The sequence below is a fragment of the Ambystoma mexicanum genome, chromosome 2q (assembly GCF_040938575.1).
Source record: "Ambystoma mexicanum isolate Mex_15411 chromosome 2q, UKY_AmexF1_1, whole genome shotgun sequence".
Taxonomy (NCBI): domain Eukaryota; kingdom Metazoa; phylum Chordata; class Amphibia; order Caudata; family Ambystomatidae; genus Ambystoma; species Ambystoma mexicanum.
Window position 1 is genome coordinate 348,337,899 of NC_090924.1, and position 21,528 is coordinate 348,359,426.

General features: G+C 45.3%; 1 protein-coding gene across 2 annotated transcripts in view; it reads left to right on the plus strand.

Annotated features, from left to right (window-relative positions):
- LCMT1 (leucine carboxyl methyltransferase 1) overlaps window positions 1-21,528 on the plus strand; it is a 1,102,354-nt gene that overhangs the window by 747,636 nt on the left and 333,190 nt on the right. For both annotated transcript variants that reach the window (XM_069647366.1, XM_069647364.1), the window contains one exon: window positions 5,274-5,375. In XM_069647366.1, the coding sequence (XP_069503467.1) occupies window positions 5,274-5,375 (102 nt within the window). The remainder of the gene's footprint in view (window positions 1-5,273; window positions 5,376-21,528) is intronic.

Sequence of the window (21,528 nt, forward strand, 5' to 3'; positions counted from 1 at the left end):
TTCAACTTCCCCCTCTGTCCTAGTGTTCTACTTGTGCTCTTACTAGGTCAAGAGTTTGCAGTTCCCCCCTCTTGCCCCAGATGTCTTTTGGGTAGGACTCCACACTCCTTTGTTTGATTCCTTATCATGCTGCCGGAATTATAACTCCCAGCAGAGGGTCATAATCTTAAGTTTGAGCCCAACACAAGCTTTTCTCTGATACTTAAGGTTTCAAACGTGTTTGTTTAGCTCTGGTGGCTTTGCAGCTGCCAAGAGCTTCTGGCATAGACATGTAGCAGGTTACTTTCTTGCTTATTCTCTTCGGTATTTGGCTCCTGGCAGATTTTGGGTTAAGGCCCACAGCTGGCTTCATGCTCTGGCCTCACACACAGGCCTTAACTGATTTACAGCACGGCTAATTTGTCTTACACACCACGATTTCTTCAAATCTCCCATAATATGGTGTATTTATCTTGGGTACCACAGGCACATCTGTGTCTCCCATGCACCTTCACACTGCTTTAACATCAACTCTCTGGAATGCTGTTCTAACGCACACACCAGTGGCCTTCTGCTCCCTCCTTTTATACCGTGGCTCAGGCACTAATTGTTCCAATCAATGTTACTATTGGTGGGTCCACTTCACCCTTAGCCCTAGGTTGTTTAACTGGTGCGGGCTAATGGACTCCACCTCCTTTGTAAGTGCATGTCCCTCTTTCACAGTATTGTTCACCTGTTGTCGTTCTAATATTAATAAAATGTGGTCACTCTCCTGACTGTGATGAATCCTGCAGAGTCATCCCTGGACCTAGTATGATAGCAACCTTGTCTGTCTCCTCCTCCCTCCCCTTACTGGTTTTTTCCGCCCCCCCCCCCCCTCCAGCACTATCTAAAATGTCGTCAGGCCTAATATGATAGTCGCTTGTTTTGTTCCTCCCCTACCTTTCTGCACCCCTCTCCCTCACCTCTTGTTTTTTTTCCGGCTCTACCAGAAATGTCGTCAGGCCTAGTACGGCAGTCGCCTGTCTGTTTCCGTTTCCTTCCCACTCTCCCCCTCCCTTCCTTATCTATGTCTTAGCTCTTGCACTATCTGAAATCTCGTCAGGCCGAGTACGATAGTTAATTTCACATCCTTACTGTTCATGGCTTGTAAGAATGTCATTGTTTTTTCCCTTGTTCCCTCCCTTGCCTTGAAGCGCTTTGAAACACATTGTGTATAGGCGCTATATAAATAAACTATCATATCATATCACTGATTCCCCGATGATGATCGCCTCCCACATGGTCAGCGGTCGGCAGACGCTACCTGATCCTGACCCTGGGGATGGTATTATGAGGAGGGAGCATGTGGGAGGGGACAGCTACCGTGAGGATGTGATGACTCCCATTTGGAGAGACACAGTAGTCTCCCCCCTTTGAAGAAAACCCTGTAACACCTAGGATTCTGATGGCATATTTTAATTCTGAGCAGAAAACCATTCATAAACATAAAACACATTTAACATCTCCTGTCTCTGATGTTTTTGTTTTAAACAAAAATCCAAAACAAAATCACCTTAGAAGTCCTATATATCCTATGGACTCCAACTCCCATAAAGCTTCAAGTACTGAGATGAGGAAGAGGAAGAAGGAGTTAATATGGATCAAAGGAAACACTAAACTGAATATGCAGGCTAGTTGTCCTAATGAGACCCAAAAGTGCGAAACATTTAAAACTGGTGTCCGCTTTGGAGGAAGAGCGAGAAGCAGAGCGGAAGAAGAAGGAAGCACAACCACGGGAGAAGGCACAGCACTGGAACGGACCATGCTGCAGAAGCAGATGCTTTCAGTCTGTTGCTTGCAAGCAGTACCTACCAGCATGGTGCGAGGCCACAAAGGACCTCGCAGGCGCCATGAGAGAAATGCTGGTGAGCCGGCAGCAACAGCACAGCAACCGGGAGCGTGGTCATCTCCAGAAGCTGCAGGCTTACATACGGGCGAAAGTGGAGCTGACCGGAAAAGCTGAGAGGAGGTCTGCAGAGCGTAGAACGCTGTCCCAAAGTGAAAGCTTCACCGCAGCAATGTGCCACGGGTCGGGAACGCTACCAGACATCAGTGAGTCTGCCCAGAGATGTTGGGAACCCCGGAGCGTACCGACAGGCATGTGTGCCATGAAGAACTTATTTTGAATACCGACTAAGTAGAAAATAGAGACAGAATCTGCCCAGATCCTCATGTATGAGATGTCAATATGGGGAAGATTGGAGCAAGTGTTGCCATAAGCTAAAAAATATTAGTTAAGGAGTAAAAAGACAGAACTTGAACATGTCTCTATAAATGGGATATTAATATGCGGAAAGTTGAAGCAAGTGTTACCAAAAGCAGATTAATACTATTGAAGAAGTTAAAAGGTTGAACTTGAACACACCTTCATATACCTTGAAACACTTGTGAAACACGCCTTGAAACACTTGTGTATAGGCACGTTATAAATGCCATATCATATCATATCATACGAGATATCAATGTGTGGAAAGTTGGAACAAGTAGTACCTGAAGCCCAGCCAGTATGGACAGTGAAGGAAAACAACTGTGCTATACTGAAAGAAAGTGTGAACATTAAAAGAAGACCTGGTGAAAGATGCACATTAGGCAGTAAGCATTTGGGGAGAAGATGCCTGGCAGAGAAGGATATCGGCGGATCTACAAGCCCCAGAAACGGATTCCTGTCAGGGGAGTAGACTAGGTAATCCTTTTAAGATACACAGAGGAATAAGACATTGTGGGTTGATACCTGGCAGGGTAGTATACCAGGAAGTTCTCTGTAAGAAGTTATTGTTTGAAAGAAACATTTTACCATCCTTAAGAAGTGGTTGCTTGAAACAGACACTTTTGCCATTCTCCCTGAGACATCCAGGGGAAGGGAACCACTCTCACGATCCAAGGATTATTTTTGTCTGTTTGTTTTTTAACACTTTATATCACGCATACACCGAGACACTTTCCTTACACCTTTAGTTGTTCATTTCTAGTGTGAGAGTCAGATTAGTATGTTTGGGACACAAGGACAGTGTGTATATAATTTTGACGACGAGACTCAGACTGATCTTTAATTTTATTTTCCTAGGTAGGGAAACTCTCTTTAGGATAGGGACAGAGAGGCCTTTATCTAACCCTTTTTATTTTAATAAAAAAGTCAGATGTTGCAAACACTTCCACTTTGTGTCTGCCTCTCATTTCTGACCCCCCACACATGACCCAGTAATCTAAGTGCTAAAATAGCGTTTCCCCCATCTGAGGGTCAGACATAGGTGTCATGGTGGCTGAACTGCGCTCTGCTCCAGCTACTAGAGCTTATCAGTAAGTGTGTTAGCTGGTATTTAGAGTGTCCACTTGGTGTGCAAATGCTTATTCTTTGATCCTTTCCCTGCAGGTGCCCGATTCTCATTGGGCCCTGTTCTGTGATCCACTTCCGGGCTTATGCATCCAAGGTGCTCTCGTTGGATAGTCCTTTTCCACTTGTGGACTTGCAAACTGTGCCCAAAGTGAGCAGCAAAGTCCTTGCATATTCTGCTTTGATGTCATACTGTAGTATCCTGTGTCTTCCCTGTTTGGCTGGAACCTTGGGTGCCTGCCTTCTCTGTTTCCATTGGAATGTTCCCTGAGTGTTCTGTCCTGTGTTCCATGCTTGTCAGTTGGTGAGAGTTAGCTGTCCTCCCTAGAGTGTGGATGCCCGGTATCTGTCCCCAACCTAACTACCTATCTATCTACCTGTACCTGCCACCGGAAGATCCTGTCACACCAATAAAGCACACCTTCCTCCTAGAAGCTTCTCCTGGTCATACCTGGACTCCCAGAACTTTTATATATTTCACATACCTTCCCTGTAGCTGAGTTTCTAGGGGTTTTGCTCCCCAACACTGTTCAACAAGGACTGAGTGCTTTGAACCTCATGTTAACACTCCTCATAAATACCCTGGGCTTGTGTCTGTATTGGTGTTGACATGGCATGCAATCAAGCATCCAAGGGGAGACGGGAAAGCTCCCGGGGATCCTCCATATACCACCTCCAGATGTTCCATAACACATCTGGTGGCAGCCCCTGGCACTCAGAGGTTCTCATCTGCCGTCCATGGTCTTTGCAAAGGTGACTTAGTCTTTGGAATATGTGCCTTGGTGTCAAGAAGACCAGAGCACACATTATCTGAAGCTCTGAGCCCTTTGTTGAGATCTACGAGCATTTGCTATTGGGGATACATTTCTTTCGTTTCTCCTGGCAATTACATAAAACCTGTTCTTCTTGGACGGTGAAAAAGGGTTCAACTCTTGTCTCCACATAATGACTATGTGCTTATTGCCTTGTAGACCTCAGAAGGGGTCATCATCACTTGGGATAATGACTCCCCATCAAGTTAGGGCCCCAGTAAGTGTTTTTCTTTAGCATTGCCTCAGTCTTGGTTTAGTGCAACCACCATTGGGTGAAGATTTCTTGGAAGTTCCTGCAAGAATGTTTCTAACTGTTATCAGTTCTTCCCCTTTGTGCTTCCTTTGAGCCTATCAACTGGACACCTTTTTGCTTTCAATTGCCCTAAATTTCAGTAACCTTTTTTAGTATTGTTTTGGTCAGTATTTACATCTGTCTGTACATCTGCACTGTGCTCTACTAACCCTCTGTGATGCTTTGATCTTGGCCATGTGCATTCCCTGTAGTTGTTTATATTTTAATTCCATTTATGATCTATGCCATTAATTTTCCTTAGTTCTCAGATTACAGTGTTGCGAAGAAGGTTGCACTGCATCTAAAAATACATGCAAAGCTTACAGGAGTACAAACTTGAGTCCCTTTGCAACAATACCCACCAACATCCTATGCACACACGCTTTTAAAATGTCTGGCCTGGTTGAGGTTGTTGTATTTATTAATGATCCTACAGTGTGTGTTAAGGTTTTTGGGTGCACTGTTTGGTTGCTGATTCGATGGCCACAGGGAGTTCCATCTTTGGATTGTGCATTGATTGATGCAGTAAGTGTATGTTTTTTGGAGCATTGATTTTTTGGGGGGACTGTGTTGTCGTTTATTAACTACTTGGTTACAGTGGGGTGGTATGCATATTGGTTGTGTTCATTGCTGCATTATGTGCTGTAGTGCAATGAACAAAGGTTGATACATTAGTCACGTAGAGCTGTGTGTTATGGTTGGTGCAAGCTGTGATTGTGCATTGTGTGTTCATTTGAGCTCTGTTTGGCTGCTATTCTGTTGCTTGTAAAGATGTAAGCATAATCAGGCCCTTATAGTATCTGTTTTGCTTATCTAGGTTAATATGGGGGATCGCTTCGGTCAGATTATGGTGGAGAACCTGCAGAGGAGACACTGTAATCTTGCTGGAGTACAGAGTTGTGAATCTTTACAGTCACAGGTGAGTGACATGGAACTGTATCTTGTTATGCAGTCTGACAAACTGCTTTCTCTGATTGTTTTGTTTCCCAGTCCTAACTTGCACAGTGATCGTTGTGGTCATCAAACATTCTTAATATGCACTCCATAAAGGTTCATTCTATGACAAGACAGGAGGCTCGCAATATGCTTTTCTTTCTTTAATACTGCCATAATAGCATTTAAAAAAACATGACTTTTTAAACTTTAGCATTTGTGCTTTTCTGTTACAACAAAGAAATAGCCAAACTGAGGTTTTAAAAGTCCAACTAAAGTGATCCTTCCTTCAAGATGACTATAAAACTAAAACTCCCATGATGCCTATGGGGTGTTGTAGTCCTGACCCTAACTCCTGCTCCAATCAGCTCATAGGTCAGTCTATAAGAACCTTGCTCCCCAGGTCCCTTCCTCTTTCTTTTTTGCTGCCAAAGATAAGTACCTCACATTATCTCTCTTTAGAATATTTGTGTGCGTATGTTCATAATCCCCAGCGCAGCGTATATAGAATGCTTATATATATGAGTGTGTCCTTCATTGATATTAGAGCGTATATATATATATATATAAGGTAATATTTACAATTGAAGAGATTATAGTAAGTAATCCGTGTCGTTCGGACGTTTTAAATATTCTTTCACTCGTTGTTCCGCGGCGTGGCATTGTTCAGGTTCCGAGGAGGCGGGGCCGGAGCCGTGAGCGAACACGCTCGCCTCAGGCACCCGGCCCCGCTCCTCGAGGTTCCGCGCCGACGAACAAGTCGGGCGGTAGGACCCAGGGGAACGGAAGGAAAGTTTAGTATCCCAGCATTCCCTCTGGGCCTTTTCGCGCGTGCGCGCAAGTGATTTCATTGCGTTGGCAGCGAACAGTGAGGAAACAACGACCTAATACCGGCTAAAAAAAAAAAACCTCATATCTCACCGGAGTGCTATTTAGGGGACAGCTAGAGCAAGAAGTTCGGAGACTTCTTTTCAGGCTCTGTGGAAGCAGCCCTGCACAACCCTGCAATACACATATCTCTGTGGAACAGGGGCCTAGCTGCTGTAGTTCCCTGCTGACAGCCCAGAAGTTGGTATTACCAACACTAGAGATGGCACAATCCAACAGCCCCAGTGCTCCACCTTCCACCTCTCCGGAGTGGTCTGAGGAAGAGTGGGGAGAGAGCCTGTACCAAAAGGACGCGGATCTCTCACAGAGTTTTAAGATGGTATTAGGTGATTCATTATCGAAAGCGGTATCGCAAGGTGTGCAGCCTATTGCGCAGAGCCTTGAAGTTCTAGAAGCCATGATTCAAGAACAGCAAGCCCAGCTTGCCAATAAGAGGAAAGCAGAAGAATCAGTCGATCAGCTGTCAGCCAGACATCCCTCTGAAGGGATTGAACATAAGGGGTGGAAAGCAGCTCGGAAAACTAAACATATTTTGACCCCCCCGAGCGATCTTCATAGGGAGGATGCGGAATCGTGAGGTAAGCGTCTCTGAGATCTAATCTCGCTAACCAGTCCCCTGTTCGGAAGAGGTCTCACAGTAAATGGATGCCCTCCATCTTGAAATGGTTGTAAACAACCCATTCGTTCAAACTTTTTAAATTTATCACCGGACGAGTTTTGTCCCCTCGGTGAACTAGAAACATATTGCTGAGGAATCCTGGTCCCCTCTGCGTATCTTTTTCTATTGCATTCTTGTCTGCTAGGCTGAGCAACTCTCTGTGTAACAACTCTTCTTCTCCCTGGGACACCTGGATGGGATGGGGTTCTGATCCCTGAATGGGGTCCTGTATGAACTCTAGCTGTAATCCCGCTACTGCCTGTAATACCCATGCATCGTGCGATAACGCCTGCCATGCGCTCAGAAATTGAAGGGTTCTCCCTCCTACTTTCATGCTCACCTCCTGAGGCATTGGGTTGTCTGTGAGAGCCTCTTCCTCTACGGCCTCTGGGGAACTTGGCTCTAGACGGGAAGAAGGTGTCCTGTTGCTTCCCTTCCCAGTATTGGGCGCGCGGCGGGGAGATATGGCAGTTCACATGTCTCCCGTTCGGCCTAGCATCAGCGCCTTGGGCCTTCACCAAAATCATGAGGCCCGTAGCAGCGGCTATTCGGGAAAGAGGAATTCATATTATCGTCTACCTGGACGACATTCTAGTTCTAGGGTCAGACAAAACCTCGCTATCCAAGAACGTGCAATGGATATTCACGCTCTTGTCATCTCTGGGCTTCTTAGTGAACTTGGACAAATCCCAGCGGGTACCTGTGCAAAATATAGAGTTCCTAGGGTTCAACATAGACACAATCAAAGCTACACTCGAGCTTCCACACCACAAAGTAAGAGCGATAAAAAAGGAGATCAGAGTACTGATAGCAAAGGAGATGATCTCTCTTCGAGTTCTACCGAGAGTAGTAGGCCTCCTAGCAGCCTCGATTCAAGCGATTTTTCCAGCCCCACTGCATTATCGAGCATTACAGAGGCTCAAGATAAAGCATCTACAGGGAGGACTCGGTTATCACCAGCTGATAACCCTAGATCAGGAAGCGCTTTCGGAGCTTCAGTGGTGGCTTCTCAACATGGAAGCCTGGAATGGCAGAGCGATTTTCGGAGACATTCCAGACATCATTATAGAATCAGACGCAAGCAGATCCGGATGGGGGGCGAGATGCGAAAGCGTAGAGACAGGGGGAAAATGGTCAGGACAAGAGTTACAACTACACATAAACTGTCTCGAACTATTAGCGGGATCGTTCGCAGTGCGTGCCTTTACGAAGGACAAAGTGCACTGCTTCGTGCTGCTGAAGATGGACAACATCTCAGCAGTGCGTTACATAAACAAACTGGGAGGAACGAGATCCCGCATGCTGGCAGAGTTAGCAAAAGATTTCTGGCATTATTGCCTGCAGAATCAGATAACGGTTACAGCAGAATACCTACCAGGGAATCTGAACGAAGTAGCAGACTGGAACTCACGATATCTGGTGGATTCCAGCGATTCAGTTCAGAGCGTTAACAGACCTTTGGGGTCCAGTACACATAGATCTGTTTGCGTCCAGACTGAACGCTCAGACACAGACATATTTCAGTTGGAGGATAGACCCGGGTGCAGCTGGCACAGACGTGTTTCTCCAATCATGGAAAGGGGCGCTTCATTATGCCTTCCCTCCGTTTCTGATGATCACGAGGACTCTAGCGAAGGTACGCAGAGAGCAAGCAGACCTAATAGTGGTGCTCCCTATCTGGAAATCTCAGCCATGGTTTCCAGTAGTGATGGAACTTTCTACGGATTTTCCGAGGATTGTTCCGCACCAGCCGGACCTTCTACTCGACCCGACTGGGAGAGCGCATCCGCTAATCTTAGCGGGCACTCTACGACTAATGGCCTGCAGGGTTTCAGGAGAAAATGGGAATTGCCTGGCATTTCGCGACTCGCTGCAGACTGTATCAGAGATTCGTGGGCGCCTTCCACCGTTAAGAGCTATAACGCCGCATGGAACAGTTGGGTGCACTGGTGTGCAGAGCAGAGTGTGGATCCGTTTCTGCCCCTGTAGTGCAACTGCTAAACATCTTAGCAATGAGATTTCAGGAAGGCAACGCCTCTAGAACAATAGGAGTATTACGATCCGCAATATCAGCAGGGCACGATCAAGTTGAGGGTAACGCCATTGGCGAACACCCCACAGTGCTGCGACTCCTGAGAGGTATGAAGTTGAAAAAGCCTCCAGAACCGAGATACACAACCCTGTGGGATGTTAAAGAGGTCTTCCGGCTTTTCCTGGAATGGCCAGATAACGGTAATTTATTCCGATCCCAGCTGTCATGCAAGCTAGCAATGTTATTGTGTCTTACGGCATGCCGAAGAGTATGGGACGTTAAGGCATTAGAAATAAATAGAAAAATATTCTATCCCGAAGGAGTGGCCTTTACAATAACCAAGCGAACGAAATCAGATTCACGTGTTGTCTCATACCCCTATTTTACGGGAAACAAAAAATTATGTGTAGCGCAATGTATCAAAGATTACGAGACCGTCACAGCGCAGTACAGACCGCTAGGTGTTACACAGCTGCTAATAGCGCGTAGGAAGCCTTATCATGCAGTAGCGACAGTGACAATAGCTAGATGGGTGCGCGAGGTCCTGCAGTGGGCAGGAATTGACTTATCCCAGTTTGGTGCACATTCTGCGAGGGGCGCTATGGCTTCTAGAGCTTTCTCCGCCGGAGTGCCACTCCAAGACATAATGAAAGCAGCATATTGGTCATCTGAATCGACCTTTAAGACATTTTATTTTAAACCTGTATCCAATATACCTGATAGAGTGGTAGCGAGCTTTGAATAAGCATAATGCAAGCCTCCTGTCTTGTCATAGAATAAAGATTGCCCACGCTAACAGCTCAGGAAGTCTTCATTCCATTAAAGACGAGGAGGCGAGCATTATATCCCACCCGAAGTGTAGACAACTGTTGAACTAATGTAAGATTTTTTTAAGATGTTCAACTTGTCGTGATACCCACCCTCATAATTGGTTCTCAGTTTTTCCCTAGGAGACGACCAGAAAGCAGCATGATCACGAGCACTGAGTCTTCACAGCGGAGTCAAGTTATTCGCCCATGAGTTGCAAAGAGTTACAGTTCATGGACCTGGGACACAGTTAGATTGGAAATCCTGAGTTGATTGTTCATAAAACTGTTGAGTTCGTTACCGAAGAGTTGGACCGCAAAAGAAAGAGGAAGGGACCTGGGGAGCAAGGCTCTTATAGACTGACCTATGAGCTGATTGGAGCAGGAGTTAGGGTCAGGACTACAACACCCCATAGGCATCATGGGAGTTTTAGTTTTATAGTCATCTTGAAGGAAGGATCACTTTAGTTGGACTTTTAAAACCTCAGTTTGGCTATTTCTTTGTTGTAACAGAAAAGCACAAATGCTAAAGTTTAAAAAGTCATGTTTTTTTAAATGATATTATGGCAGTATTAAAGGAAGAAAAGCATAATGCTCGCCTCCTCGTCTTTAATAGAATGAAGACTTCCTGAGCTGTTAGCGTGGGCAATCTTTATTGTTATTCGTTATGTTCTCTTCTTCAGAAGTAGATTCATTATAGTTGCAGGTAAGTAACGCGTCTTATTACTGTCTCTTTCAAAGAGTCACAGGTTTTGAATAGGCCAGAAAGCAGAATCCTTAACTATCACATCTCACGTCAGGCTGATAGTCTGCAGCTGTGAGCCTAAACTGTGTGAGGGTTAGGATTGGCTGGGCTCTGTCACTTCCTGATAGTCAGATTGAAGATATGAGGGCTGGGTTGACACTATTAGAAATCTGGTGGCCATTTTGTGCAGGGAGAAGCTGAACAGGCTTCTTGTGTGGAGGATATCGTGCTGTGCTGCTGTTGGCAAGGCACGTGTTTTAGGAGCTCCCTAGTGGTGTTTAGGTTCCCCCCAGGGTCTGCTAGTCCTTGAAGGGCTTTACTATGGCCTCACTGTCCTTGAAGGGATCATTTAATTTCCCTGATTTGTTCCGGGATTTGTGCTTGGGAGAGAAGTAGTCCACCCAAGGATGGTTTGGTTGTACAATTTCGATTTTTGAACTCTGTGACAGGTTTTCTGGGGTTTTCCCCTGTCTTTATTGATGACAGGACTAGGTATTCTGCCAGGTTTACTCTTTCCCCATCCCCTAACTGCTCTTCCTGGATACTGTCTGGGTTTTCTTTTGAGGGGGCATTGTGGGAAATGTATTTTTGCATTACTGGTTTGTTTAGGCAACCAGCTTCCTGAGTCTCCTGGCTCATGATCACTCAACGAAGGTCCAGGCATTGGACTTCATCACAATGTGCTGTCCTGTGATTTTTTTGCAATTATTGCTTATAGTTTACCGTATTGTTTATTGTTAATGTTTGGATTTTATTGTTGTTTGATTTTGTCTTCTATGTGTTTTAGTTTGTAATGCTCATTTGTTGAGGGCCTTGAAGCTGCAGTCAGCAGTGTTGTGCTTTATAAATAAAAAAACAAACTCACTTTCTCTCACTCTCAAAAACCTACATTGTATCTTATGTACAACAATGATCTGAGAATTGGCAGGTGTGAGAAGCGAAAGTCTAGAGACTCCACTCATTACCATAAGCTACATGCCAAGGGTTATGAGCTGTACGTTTGCTTTACAGCCACTGAATATCTAGGCCTATGTGCAGGATCCGAGAATACATTTTAACAATATTATGAAAACACTGTTTTTAAAATAGATGAACACATCAACTTTCAATCTGGTATTAGTATTTTCAATTTCTATCCACTTCACCAATGGTTTTCCACTAAAAAACTAACTGGTGTGATGAGTTCACAAGAGAGAGAAAAGATATTGGGAGAGAACCCTGAGGAGGAGAGAACCTTGGCCAACGAGGCACAGGGCTGTGCGAAGTTGACATGGACAAGCTGAGCCGGCCCAGGAGAAGAACCCGGAAGGAGATCCAGGAGGAAATGCGGAAAGACACCAGGAGAGGAGGCCAAAGGTGAGAGAGACTTGGCCAACGAGGTACAGGGCTGTGCGGAGTTGGCAAGGCCGAGAAGAGCCGACCCAAAGGAAGGGCATCGAAGGAGGTTGGGACGAATCGAGGGAGTTCGTCCCTTCTCCCCAAGAGGGAGCCCATTCCTGTGAGGCTAGGGAGGTGAGCCCACACCGCAATACCCTCCCTAGGGGTAGCGGCAAGAGGGACCACACCGGAAGAGGCTCCCCCTTAGGGGACAAGGACCCCTGTTAACACGAGGAACTCCCTAACGCTACACACATCATGGGATACTCTCAAATACCAGAAACCTCTTTACATCAGGACTGGGACATAAAAACTCTGCAGAGATGCCGTTATCTTACTGAAAAGGACTATGTCCCTTTAAATGAAAATAATCAATTGACTGAGGTGAGTATGTTGATTAAGGGAACTTTAGCGAACCAGGAGGGAGGGATGGAGGGAGACAGAAAGAGTAAGACAAACGTTGGCTGGGAAGACCCCGAACAGCACAGCACCTGCAGGAGGCAGGAATCGGAGAGCCCGCAAGTTTCAAACTCATCCAACTGCACAGAACGGAAACCAGAGCTGTGGCGTAGCAGCAACTTGAGAATCCAGCAGGGCAAGTGCCAGAGACTAGATGGTGGCAGTCCCAGGAGGCCTGGGAAATCACAAGTAGAGAAGCACGAGAGGGAGAGAGACTTGGCCGGTGAAGCAAAGGGCTGTTCTGAGTTGGCAGGGCCCCAAGAGAAGACATGACCACGTGGAGGACATGGTGAGCTTGTAGCCTAAGAAACAATTCTATACCAAGCGAACGATAGGCAAAGGAGTGCCCGCTCACACCACGAGAAGCCAGAGAGGGAGGAACAAGGCGGTGAGCGAGGAAACGCTCCCGCTGGTGTACTGGAGAGGACGCTGAGGAGCCATGAGAATGCCAGCATCAGCTGACAGGAGCTACCTCACGGGAGCAGAGCCTGCTTTAGAGAAGGTACATGGGTTTGTGCCAATCAAGGGAGGCCAAACCCAATTGAGGAGAGAAATAACAAAGATATACAACTCTGAGGGGCAACCCAGCCCAGAAGGGCAACCAGGCACATATAGTAAGAGCGTTTACAAGAGCTGGCACAAGCAGAAATCAGGGGAAAGATACCCTGGGAGGAGATGTTCATTTCCCTATGGAAAGAAGAGACCTCCACCCAGAGTTGAGGTGGAACATCTGATAGGAGAGGGAAAGGAATATCTGGGGGGATATTGGACAGACCACTCAAGGTGTTCCATTAACTCAAGGATGGTGGAGAAAACCTTATGAAGGGGAGCAAGTCTTGGAGAGAAGGCCAGGGTATTCTAGAATGTTAAACCCTTGACCAAGAGGGTGCTCCTTAGATGGAGCAGAGGGGCCATATCAGGGGCCAAGGTTAACTAGAAAATATTGTAAAGCTTAGTACAGAGCTACATTTGGAGGCTATGTTTTGAGATCAAGCAGAGGATAAAGGTTGAGATCACCTCAAGTCCATCTGTGTATGCTATGTCTGAAGCTTGACCCCTGTTGTATGACCTAAGGGTGCCTGGTGGTGGTACTTAGTAGCAAAATCCAGAAGGACTAACTTGTGGCGACCCCTTTACAAGCCCAAGGAAGATATAGAGTCTCAGAGTCAAGAAATAAGTGTTTTGGACACTACAGAACCCCAGAGACTGTGAGTGACTTATCCTGGGCTGTGGCCTTGAACAAAAGACAGAGAGGGGGGGAGTCACTTAGGACCATGTCCTAAATGAAGTTAAGAGAATGGTTGAGCACCAGACTGTGTGTTATACCAGTTTTAAACTTACCAGTCTTGGTTGTGTCTCTGAATAAGTAGAGACCTTCAAGTAAATTTTGAGTCATCTGTTGACACCTTTCAGCGAAAATACCCAGAAGCTGTGGACCTACATTTAATGACCATTCAGACTATTGTAAAAGCTCTCTTAGCTGTGTTCTCGCATGTAGACTTTCCGAAAGAAATCCTGAATGTTTAAGCAGTGCTCTCTGTCACTAGGACCAGTCAATGCATACTGAAGATCTTGAAGGTTAAAGCCCTATGGTTCTCTGCATATCATACCTTAATGCTTCGACTAAAGAAACTGGTGAATTGCCATCACTAAGAGAACCTGCTTCTCAGAGTTTTATAAGCATTCTGTAAAACTTCATTAGACACAACCGAATTGCGTCCCTTGGAACTCTTAAACAAAAATGTAATTGAGGTCCTCTGTGTGAGCTACTGCTAAGCTACTTCACTCACTCCTTTTTCTTTTAGGGGAATGGTTAGTTCTCCTTCGATATAGCACCGAGATCTAAAACATAATTGAAGTACTACCCAGTGGACTGCAGCACATAGAACAAGCTATGTTAGTATTTGTTTTTACTCCGTAGAGAATTTATCACATTGTTGCCTAATTTTGTGTTATTCCAACGTTCAGAATTATCAGATAGTCTAAGAAATGCCTTTAAAGTAAAAACAGGTATTATGACACAATGGGCCTCATTACGAGTCCGGCGGTAAACTGCCGGTTTTTCTGGCTCGGTTACCGCCGGACTCGTATTACCATTCCGCCTCCGTGATTCCCGGAATTACCGGGGCATTACAACCCCAGTGACCTGGGAATTCCGGAGGCGGAATTCGGTAAATCCCCATTCCCATCCAGTCCCGTGGGACTCGATGGGAATGGGGACCATGGAAACACTGGCACCATCTCGTGATGGTGCTGGTGTTTCCACGTCCGCCTGCAGGCGGGCGGTGCAAAACCCACCAGAATGACACCTCCGCCTGCAGGACTCGAGATCACCCGGTATGGAAACAACGGTGGCTGCGGGTTTAACGCCACCGTTATTTCCATACCGGGTGACTCGTAAGAGGCCATATGTGTATTTGTATACATATGTTGAAAGTATGAATTCTAGCAGTTGTTCCCGATTAGGCCGGCTGGATTGGTTGGTAACAGCAATGAGGCCAATTGTTAAAGCTCTCGGGAGCTGATGGACTGGATTGGGGGGTTAGCAACCCAGAGCCTAAGTTATAACGGTGGGCCTCGGTGCTGTTACCGCTCGATCCAGCCTGCTAGATCGGGTATTGTTGCTGTTAGCACCCCTAGTTTTTAATCCTGGATGCTGATAGCAATCTGTTTGTTTGAATGAATGGGTCATGTACTGGAGGCATTCCGTTCATTAAAACAAATTGCAGTCATGGAAAAATGGAAATTCATTCATTTCCATGCACTGCTACAGGAATCGGATAAGTGGGTTGGGGTGGGAGCAGAGACCGGAGGGAAACGGAGCTTGGGGGAGGATGGCGGGGTGGATGTTCCCAGCTTACAAAGAAGCTTATTTTCTTATGCGCTCACCCCCAGGTGCTCATACTGTTTTGAGAAAGGGTTATGCTAGACATGTTTATTTTTGTGATTCATATTGGACATCATGTTACTCTGAGTGAAATGCAAATATTTGAAGAAGAAATCATGTTATGGTGTAACGATTAGGGAGCATTGAAGTTGCAAAAGGTTTTGAATGCTTGTGGTTATACATTGAGCAGAAAAAAGTGCCCGAGTCAAAGCTAAAATGACTCTGAGTATGATTGTTTTACACCCCTGACCCCAGGTGTACTTTGGGACTTGATTGTGCAAATGCATTTTCATTTTCACATTCTGTGCTGAATGGATATGCTGTAAACTGGAATTCATCTACTTACTAGCCATAATGTCATCTCACAATGATGAATGAGCTGGGTTAAAATATGCATACTTATACAAATTGTGAGTTAATATTATGTTTTCATCAAAATATTTGGTCACATACAGTAACATTATGCCATTGCTTTTAACGCTAAAATATTTATATGTGGTCTGTGGCGGGTCAGAAGAAGGATTGCAGACAAAGTGTTTACATTTCCACTGCTTATTTATTACAATATTGGAAAAATGCCTATCTTTCCCTATTGCTATGAGGGTTTTCCCTAACTATATAAATAACTAAGGTGCTCATCATTCATCAGAACATCTCCAAATAATAATCAGCTGCCCAAAAACGAGTTCTACCTGATCCTACCATTATTCTAACCAACTAAATGAAGCCAGGAGAATGACTCCCTTCTCCCGACTGTCTCTTCTCAAAGATTTTCTTCTTCGCTCCAAAGTTCTTTTAGTACGCTATTTTTAAATAGTCTCTCGTCCTCTTCTGTACATGTTCTTGGTAACTCCTTCAGTAGGTTTTTGGGCTTACTCTCTTTTCTCTGAACAATGTTCAATTGATCCCCCTTTGCCCTCTCTCTTATCATTTCATCCAGCCTGCTATGCCTTTTGGATTCCTCTGACATATATTTTCTTAGTTGGGATAGGATAAGTGGCGATTAATAATCTTGCTCTCTTGGGGTGGCTTACTTGGCGTTTCTCCTTTATTGGCTCTACTGCCCTTCACTTTGAACTCATAATATTCTCTTTCTGTTATTCTCCACTCTGCACTTCTTACTTTAAGGGATATTTTCCCCTTTTTCAAGGGTATTTGGATCCAATGCTTAATGGTTTCTCTTACAGGTTTATTTGTGATTCTCTTTCGCACATTGTTACAAATCCAATTTATCACGTTTCTATTCCATAATTTCATCAATTTCATGGGGATGTATTTTTCTGGATGTATAACAATTCCTCAGCGGCCTCCCGGTTCCCCCGTTCTCCCCGTTACCTACTGGGTTGGCAGGGTAACGTCCCCGGGACCAGCACTCACTCCAGCACTCACTTGGGTTCTCCTCTTTGACTCTGGGTCGCTCTCTCTTGAACTCTGCCGGCATCCTGCTTTTGGTCTTTGTCTCTGCGACCAGGTATGGCTGCGGGTAAATGGGTGCCTTGCTGTTCGCTCAGTGGGATGGTTTCGAAGTTGTTAGACGGGCTCACTGGCCACCACAAAGCGGTCATAGTCACCCCATCACCAGGACTTGAATCCCATCTCCTCGGCACTTGAGTGCATGTGAACGCTGGTCTTCCAGCATTTCACTCCTGCGTTCAGATCTCTTCTGAAAGTCGTGGGCTCTGCAGCTCTCCTTGGCTCCACTTCGCTTAGCTTTCACGCTGCCAGGGGACTTCTCCTGCCTACGTTCTCTCTCTGCTTCACCTCTCCTCTGCGTGTCCTCCTTTTCCAGTTTACTTGTCTCAGTTAAATTGAGGTTTCTCCTTAAAGAGATACATCCTCTTTCTTGTTCGTGAAGAATTATTGTAGCTTTGTCTTCAGGCAAATCTCTCGATTGCATACTGGTATTTATTTCAGATAGTCCCATATTTGCCATTAAAGTGAATGTCTTAGGGAGTTCCTCACAGGAACAGGAGTCCTTGTCCCGAAGGAGGAGTCTCTCCCAGTGTGATCCCACTTGCCTCGATCCCTAGGGAGGGTGTTGCAGAGTGGGCTCATGTCCCTAGCCTCACAGGGGGGCCTCCCCCTTGGGGAGAAGGGACACATTCCCTCGATTCATCACATGTCAAAGTAAACCAATTATTAGTTTAAATAAAATAACTGTTCCACAAGAAACTGTTATTTTTTTTTATAAAAGCATGATATTTTCTGCAGTAAAAACCTGTTCTTGTGATTTAACAAAGTGATTATATAATCTAACTATTTCTGGTGTCCAGTCAAAGTATCGAAATAAAAGGATCGAATGACCTTTTTTTCCAAATCCAAAAGGATCGGAAAAAAAAAGGATCGAATGCTTTTTTATTTATTATATATTTTTTTGTTTGTATGTAAAAAAAGTTTTTTTAAAAGAGAAAACGGGGGGAAACCCCCATAAAATTTTTTAAAAATAAAATCAAAATTCAACCCTTTTTTCGATCCTTTTGGTTTCGAATATTTGACCTAGAACCACTATTTCTGCTTTTCTAGTAAAGTACAGTCCAAATAGGGAAATCTAACCTTCCCCTCCTAACCCAACTCTAGTACACCTTATCATTGCCACTCCTCCCAAAATGAAAAAGGTTCCTTTGCTGCTGTTGTGTCCTAGTCCTTTGCATAGCATAATGATTGTTTCAGAGTGGTATGGAAGAGTTTATACTTTTGCTGCTCAACCTGGGTTGGATGTTTCCTATGCAACATGATAGTTTTCGGGATAATTTTAAAATGTTTTGTGGGTTTGTTTTGCATTTTCGCACCCATCAAGTTTAAGAAAACAGTGGGAGGAAGGAAACTTGGCCAGGATCACACATACGGGTAGTAGTGAATGAGTTTAACATGGCCTCAATTAGAGAGTGATTGTTCATGATAGAGAAACCCGTAACATTCCCAATGCCTTAAATGTGTAAAGAATATCGCACAAATTGAAAATATCTTTGAGAAACTGTTTTTTGTTTGGCAGTGCAATGCTGGGAAAATAACCAATATACCATTCAGTAAGAATGATCCCTCACCAAATCCTCACACCACAGAGTTTACTTAGAGTTCAACGGAGTGATATCACCTTAGATCAAAGCACTGGCACATGCAGCATGCATGCCTGTTTTTGCTGCAGAAAGCCAAACATTTGGCTTCAAACATGGTTTATTATATGCCATCACTTGAGCCTCTCTCAAAGCATGCCTACTGTATCAAGTGGACAAGTCCCAGACAGATGAGATATTGAATCTAAATGCAGACATTCCACAGTAATATCCCAGAGATGGCTCAAAGAATGCTCAAATGCTCTGAGACAATTCAAGGGTTATTTATATTTTAAGGTGTCCTGTGGCGGGCCCTTTCTCTCTCATCTTGCAATGTACCTCCTCCCTAACCCAGACATCCCTGGCCACAAGTTAGTAGATACTGGTTACATATTCCTACTGTCTAAGATCTTACTTGCGCTAGAAGGGAAGACCTTAAGACAGAATGCCTCCTCTATCTAAACTCTCAGAGACTTCCGAAACTGTTAGTGTTGTAAAGGGGTATGGGATTGTGCCTTAAAGAGACACTGTCCGATTTGGCCTTTTTTCAATCATGCCCACATTTTCCTTTCCCCCGTCCCCATCACTCACTGCTTCCCCCTCCAGCTCAACCCACCTACACTCTGTTCTCTCTCCTCCTATGTCCCTCCGATGTGTAGCACTCCTTCTAGGGCCTGCCTCCACACTTCAATGTTAATTCCTTCGCCATGACACTACAACTTCCTCCTCTGCAATACAACTCCCTCCTCTATATTACTACTCAAACCAACCTTCCCTCTACTACTGCCTCTTCCACACAGTGACTCTCTCTGCTACACCACTACTCTCTCCTCTGCAGAGCTACTCTCTCCTCTACACTACTACTCTCTCATCCACTCTACAACTCCCTTCTCCACTCTGCAACTCCCACCTCTGCTCTAGTACTACCACTCGTCCCCAACTACTATTCATACATCCCCCCTTTCACTCACACAAACATTTAACATGCACAACCTACAAGTTCTTTCCTAACCACACTCGTTAATTGTCATGCACACTCACAATCCAGTACCCTCGCATTCACTAACCAATGCTGCACCTGGTCTAGAAATCACCTCTGCACTATGCTTCTCCATACTTCATTTCTCCTGCTGGTCTTGTGGTTTGGCACCCTCACCTCTGACTTCATCCAAACAACCCACACATTCCTGTTTACTGTTACCTTCTTTATGCTCCCCTGCTTCTGCCATTAAACCCCTTTACTTGAACAATCTGGTCCTGTCTTCCCCAACCGGGAGGTGTAACAATCAATTCAGCACCTCAGTGAAATAGTGATGGTGGCCTGGATTGCTCAGCGGCTAGGTTTGCTTAGGGAAGGCTTGATCTAAGTGTCCTGAGGTAAGAGCTGTCGGTCTGCCGTGTTCTGCACCTCTTTGTTTAATCCCTAGTGGTCTAGAGCTTTGGCTGCGGCCCAACACTGCTGGTTGGGAGTGTGAGGCAGTCGGTCTTGCTCTTGCATAGGTAAGTTTTCTTCCCCAGCCCCTCTCTCTCTTCCCGCTTGCTCTCACTGCTTTAGGTGTCGAATTGTGGTCTGTGGTGGTCATCGTATGGTTGCTCTTGCTTGGCCGGCTCTCAGGCTCTGGCTTCTGCTTGCAGACATTGTGCCGCGCTGGATGATGGCTCTGTGTCTGCTGGTTCTGGCTGCTGCGCAGGTCTCCTATGCGGTTCCTAGAAAAAACACTCAAGTTCAGCTTTGCTCCCCTCCTGCATGAGGGGAACATGCTCCTTCTTATGGAAGCCATATAAGTCAGTACTTACCTAACAGATAGAAAAAACAGGTTGGCCTGACGGCTATATTGAACCTCTTTCTTCAGCCTCTTACTTTCCACTGAGATGTTTAAGATTATTATTCCTGCTCAGATTTTAGGGGCTGTCTGTCAGAATGACTGACTTTGCTCAGTGGATTTAAAGGATGATTTCTTGCACCAATTTGGGAACCCCATTGCGAATTTGTTAGGGAGAATTCTCCAGAATGGCTCATTTCCCTTACCTACTGAGTCCCTCAGCAGCTTTGCTGGATTTCTAGGATTTTTTTTTTCACCTGGTAAGAGTGTGATTCTTTTTTCCCACTCTGACATGTGTTTTGCTGTGTGTTTAATTGTTTGTGTTCAAAGACTGTGGAGCCTCACCTACTCCATAGGCATCATCATCTTTTTACTGTGTGTCACACAGCACCTTTAGTGCAGTGACACAGGGTTGTCTTTTTCAGACTTCCCACTTTAAACTCAATTTTCTAGGACTGACTACTGTCTCCCAGAACATGTAAAGTTGCCACTGACTTTATTAGTATTTTTGAATTCACAGACCCAGTACAAACTATCTTCCATAGAGTACTGGAAAGGGTTAATAGTTATCCCTTTGTGTCTGTCTCTCATGGAACATTATTTCGTTCCGCTTTCTTTAAGATTTGGCTGGTGGCAGTGGAATCTACCATTTTTTTCCTACCGCGGACTATGAAAATAGCCTTGGGTACTGTTTTAGGCTATGTTAGTAGCCTCGAACTTTAATCCACTGGACCCCTTTTAATTTTATTTGGTTCTGACTGTGTTTATTCACCATTTCTTTTTGTAAAGGTCTTTCTCGTGTTTTACTCTGCGCGCCAAACCAGGTTTGGTTCCTTTTTTCGCCATCCTTTGGCAGGCTTCTGCACAGAAGCCCTCCTTAGGCGTCTGAGAGTCTAGGTAGACTGGATGTGAGGGAGGGGTTTTAGGCCCCCTGCACAGGGTCTCCTTGGAGACCCAAGTCGCACTCTTGTTTGATTAGCTAGGTGACTGTCCTGCCAGGATAGCCACCCTGCTGCTTGATTGACAGCAAGGCTGTGTGAATGAGGGAAAGCTGCATAAAAATCAGGTCTCTGGGACTTGGAAGGCAGAGTCGCCACTGGATCGAGAGAACCGAAGAGAAGCTGAAGGAAGAGGACGACTGCAACTACTGAACCTCCCGGTGAAGCCCTGCTGCGGGTCAGAATCTCCTGAACTTCGACGACAGAGAAGATCTGTAAGGAATCTTCTTCCCTTGAGCTGGTGGGGCCAACCAGTTCGCCAAACACCAAGCAAGGCCTCCCTCCCCTGGTCGAATTTGCTGTGCACCGCTGCAGTGAACCGGATAGCCAGGAGGACCGGACCCTGTTTGGGTTTTAAGGAGCGCACCTTTTATTCGTCGCTTTGCTCTGCTGCTGGTTTCTTCCCTGGGCAG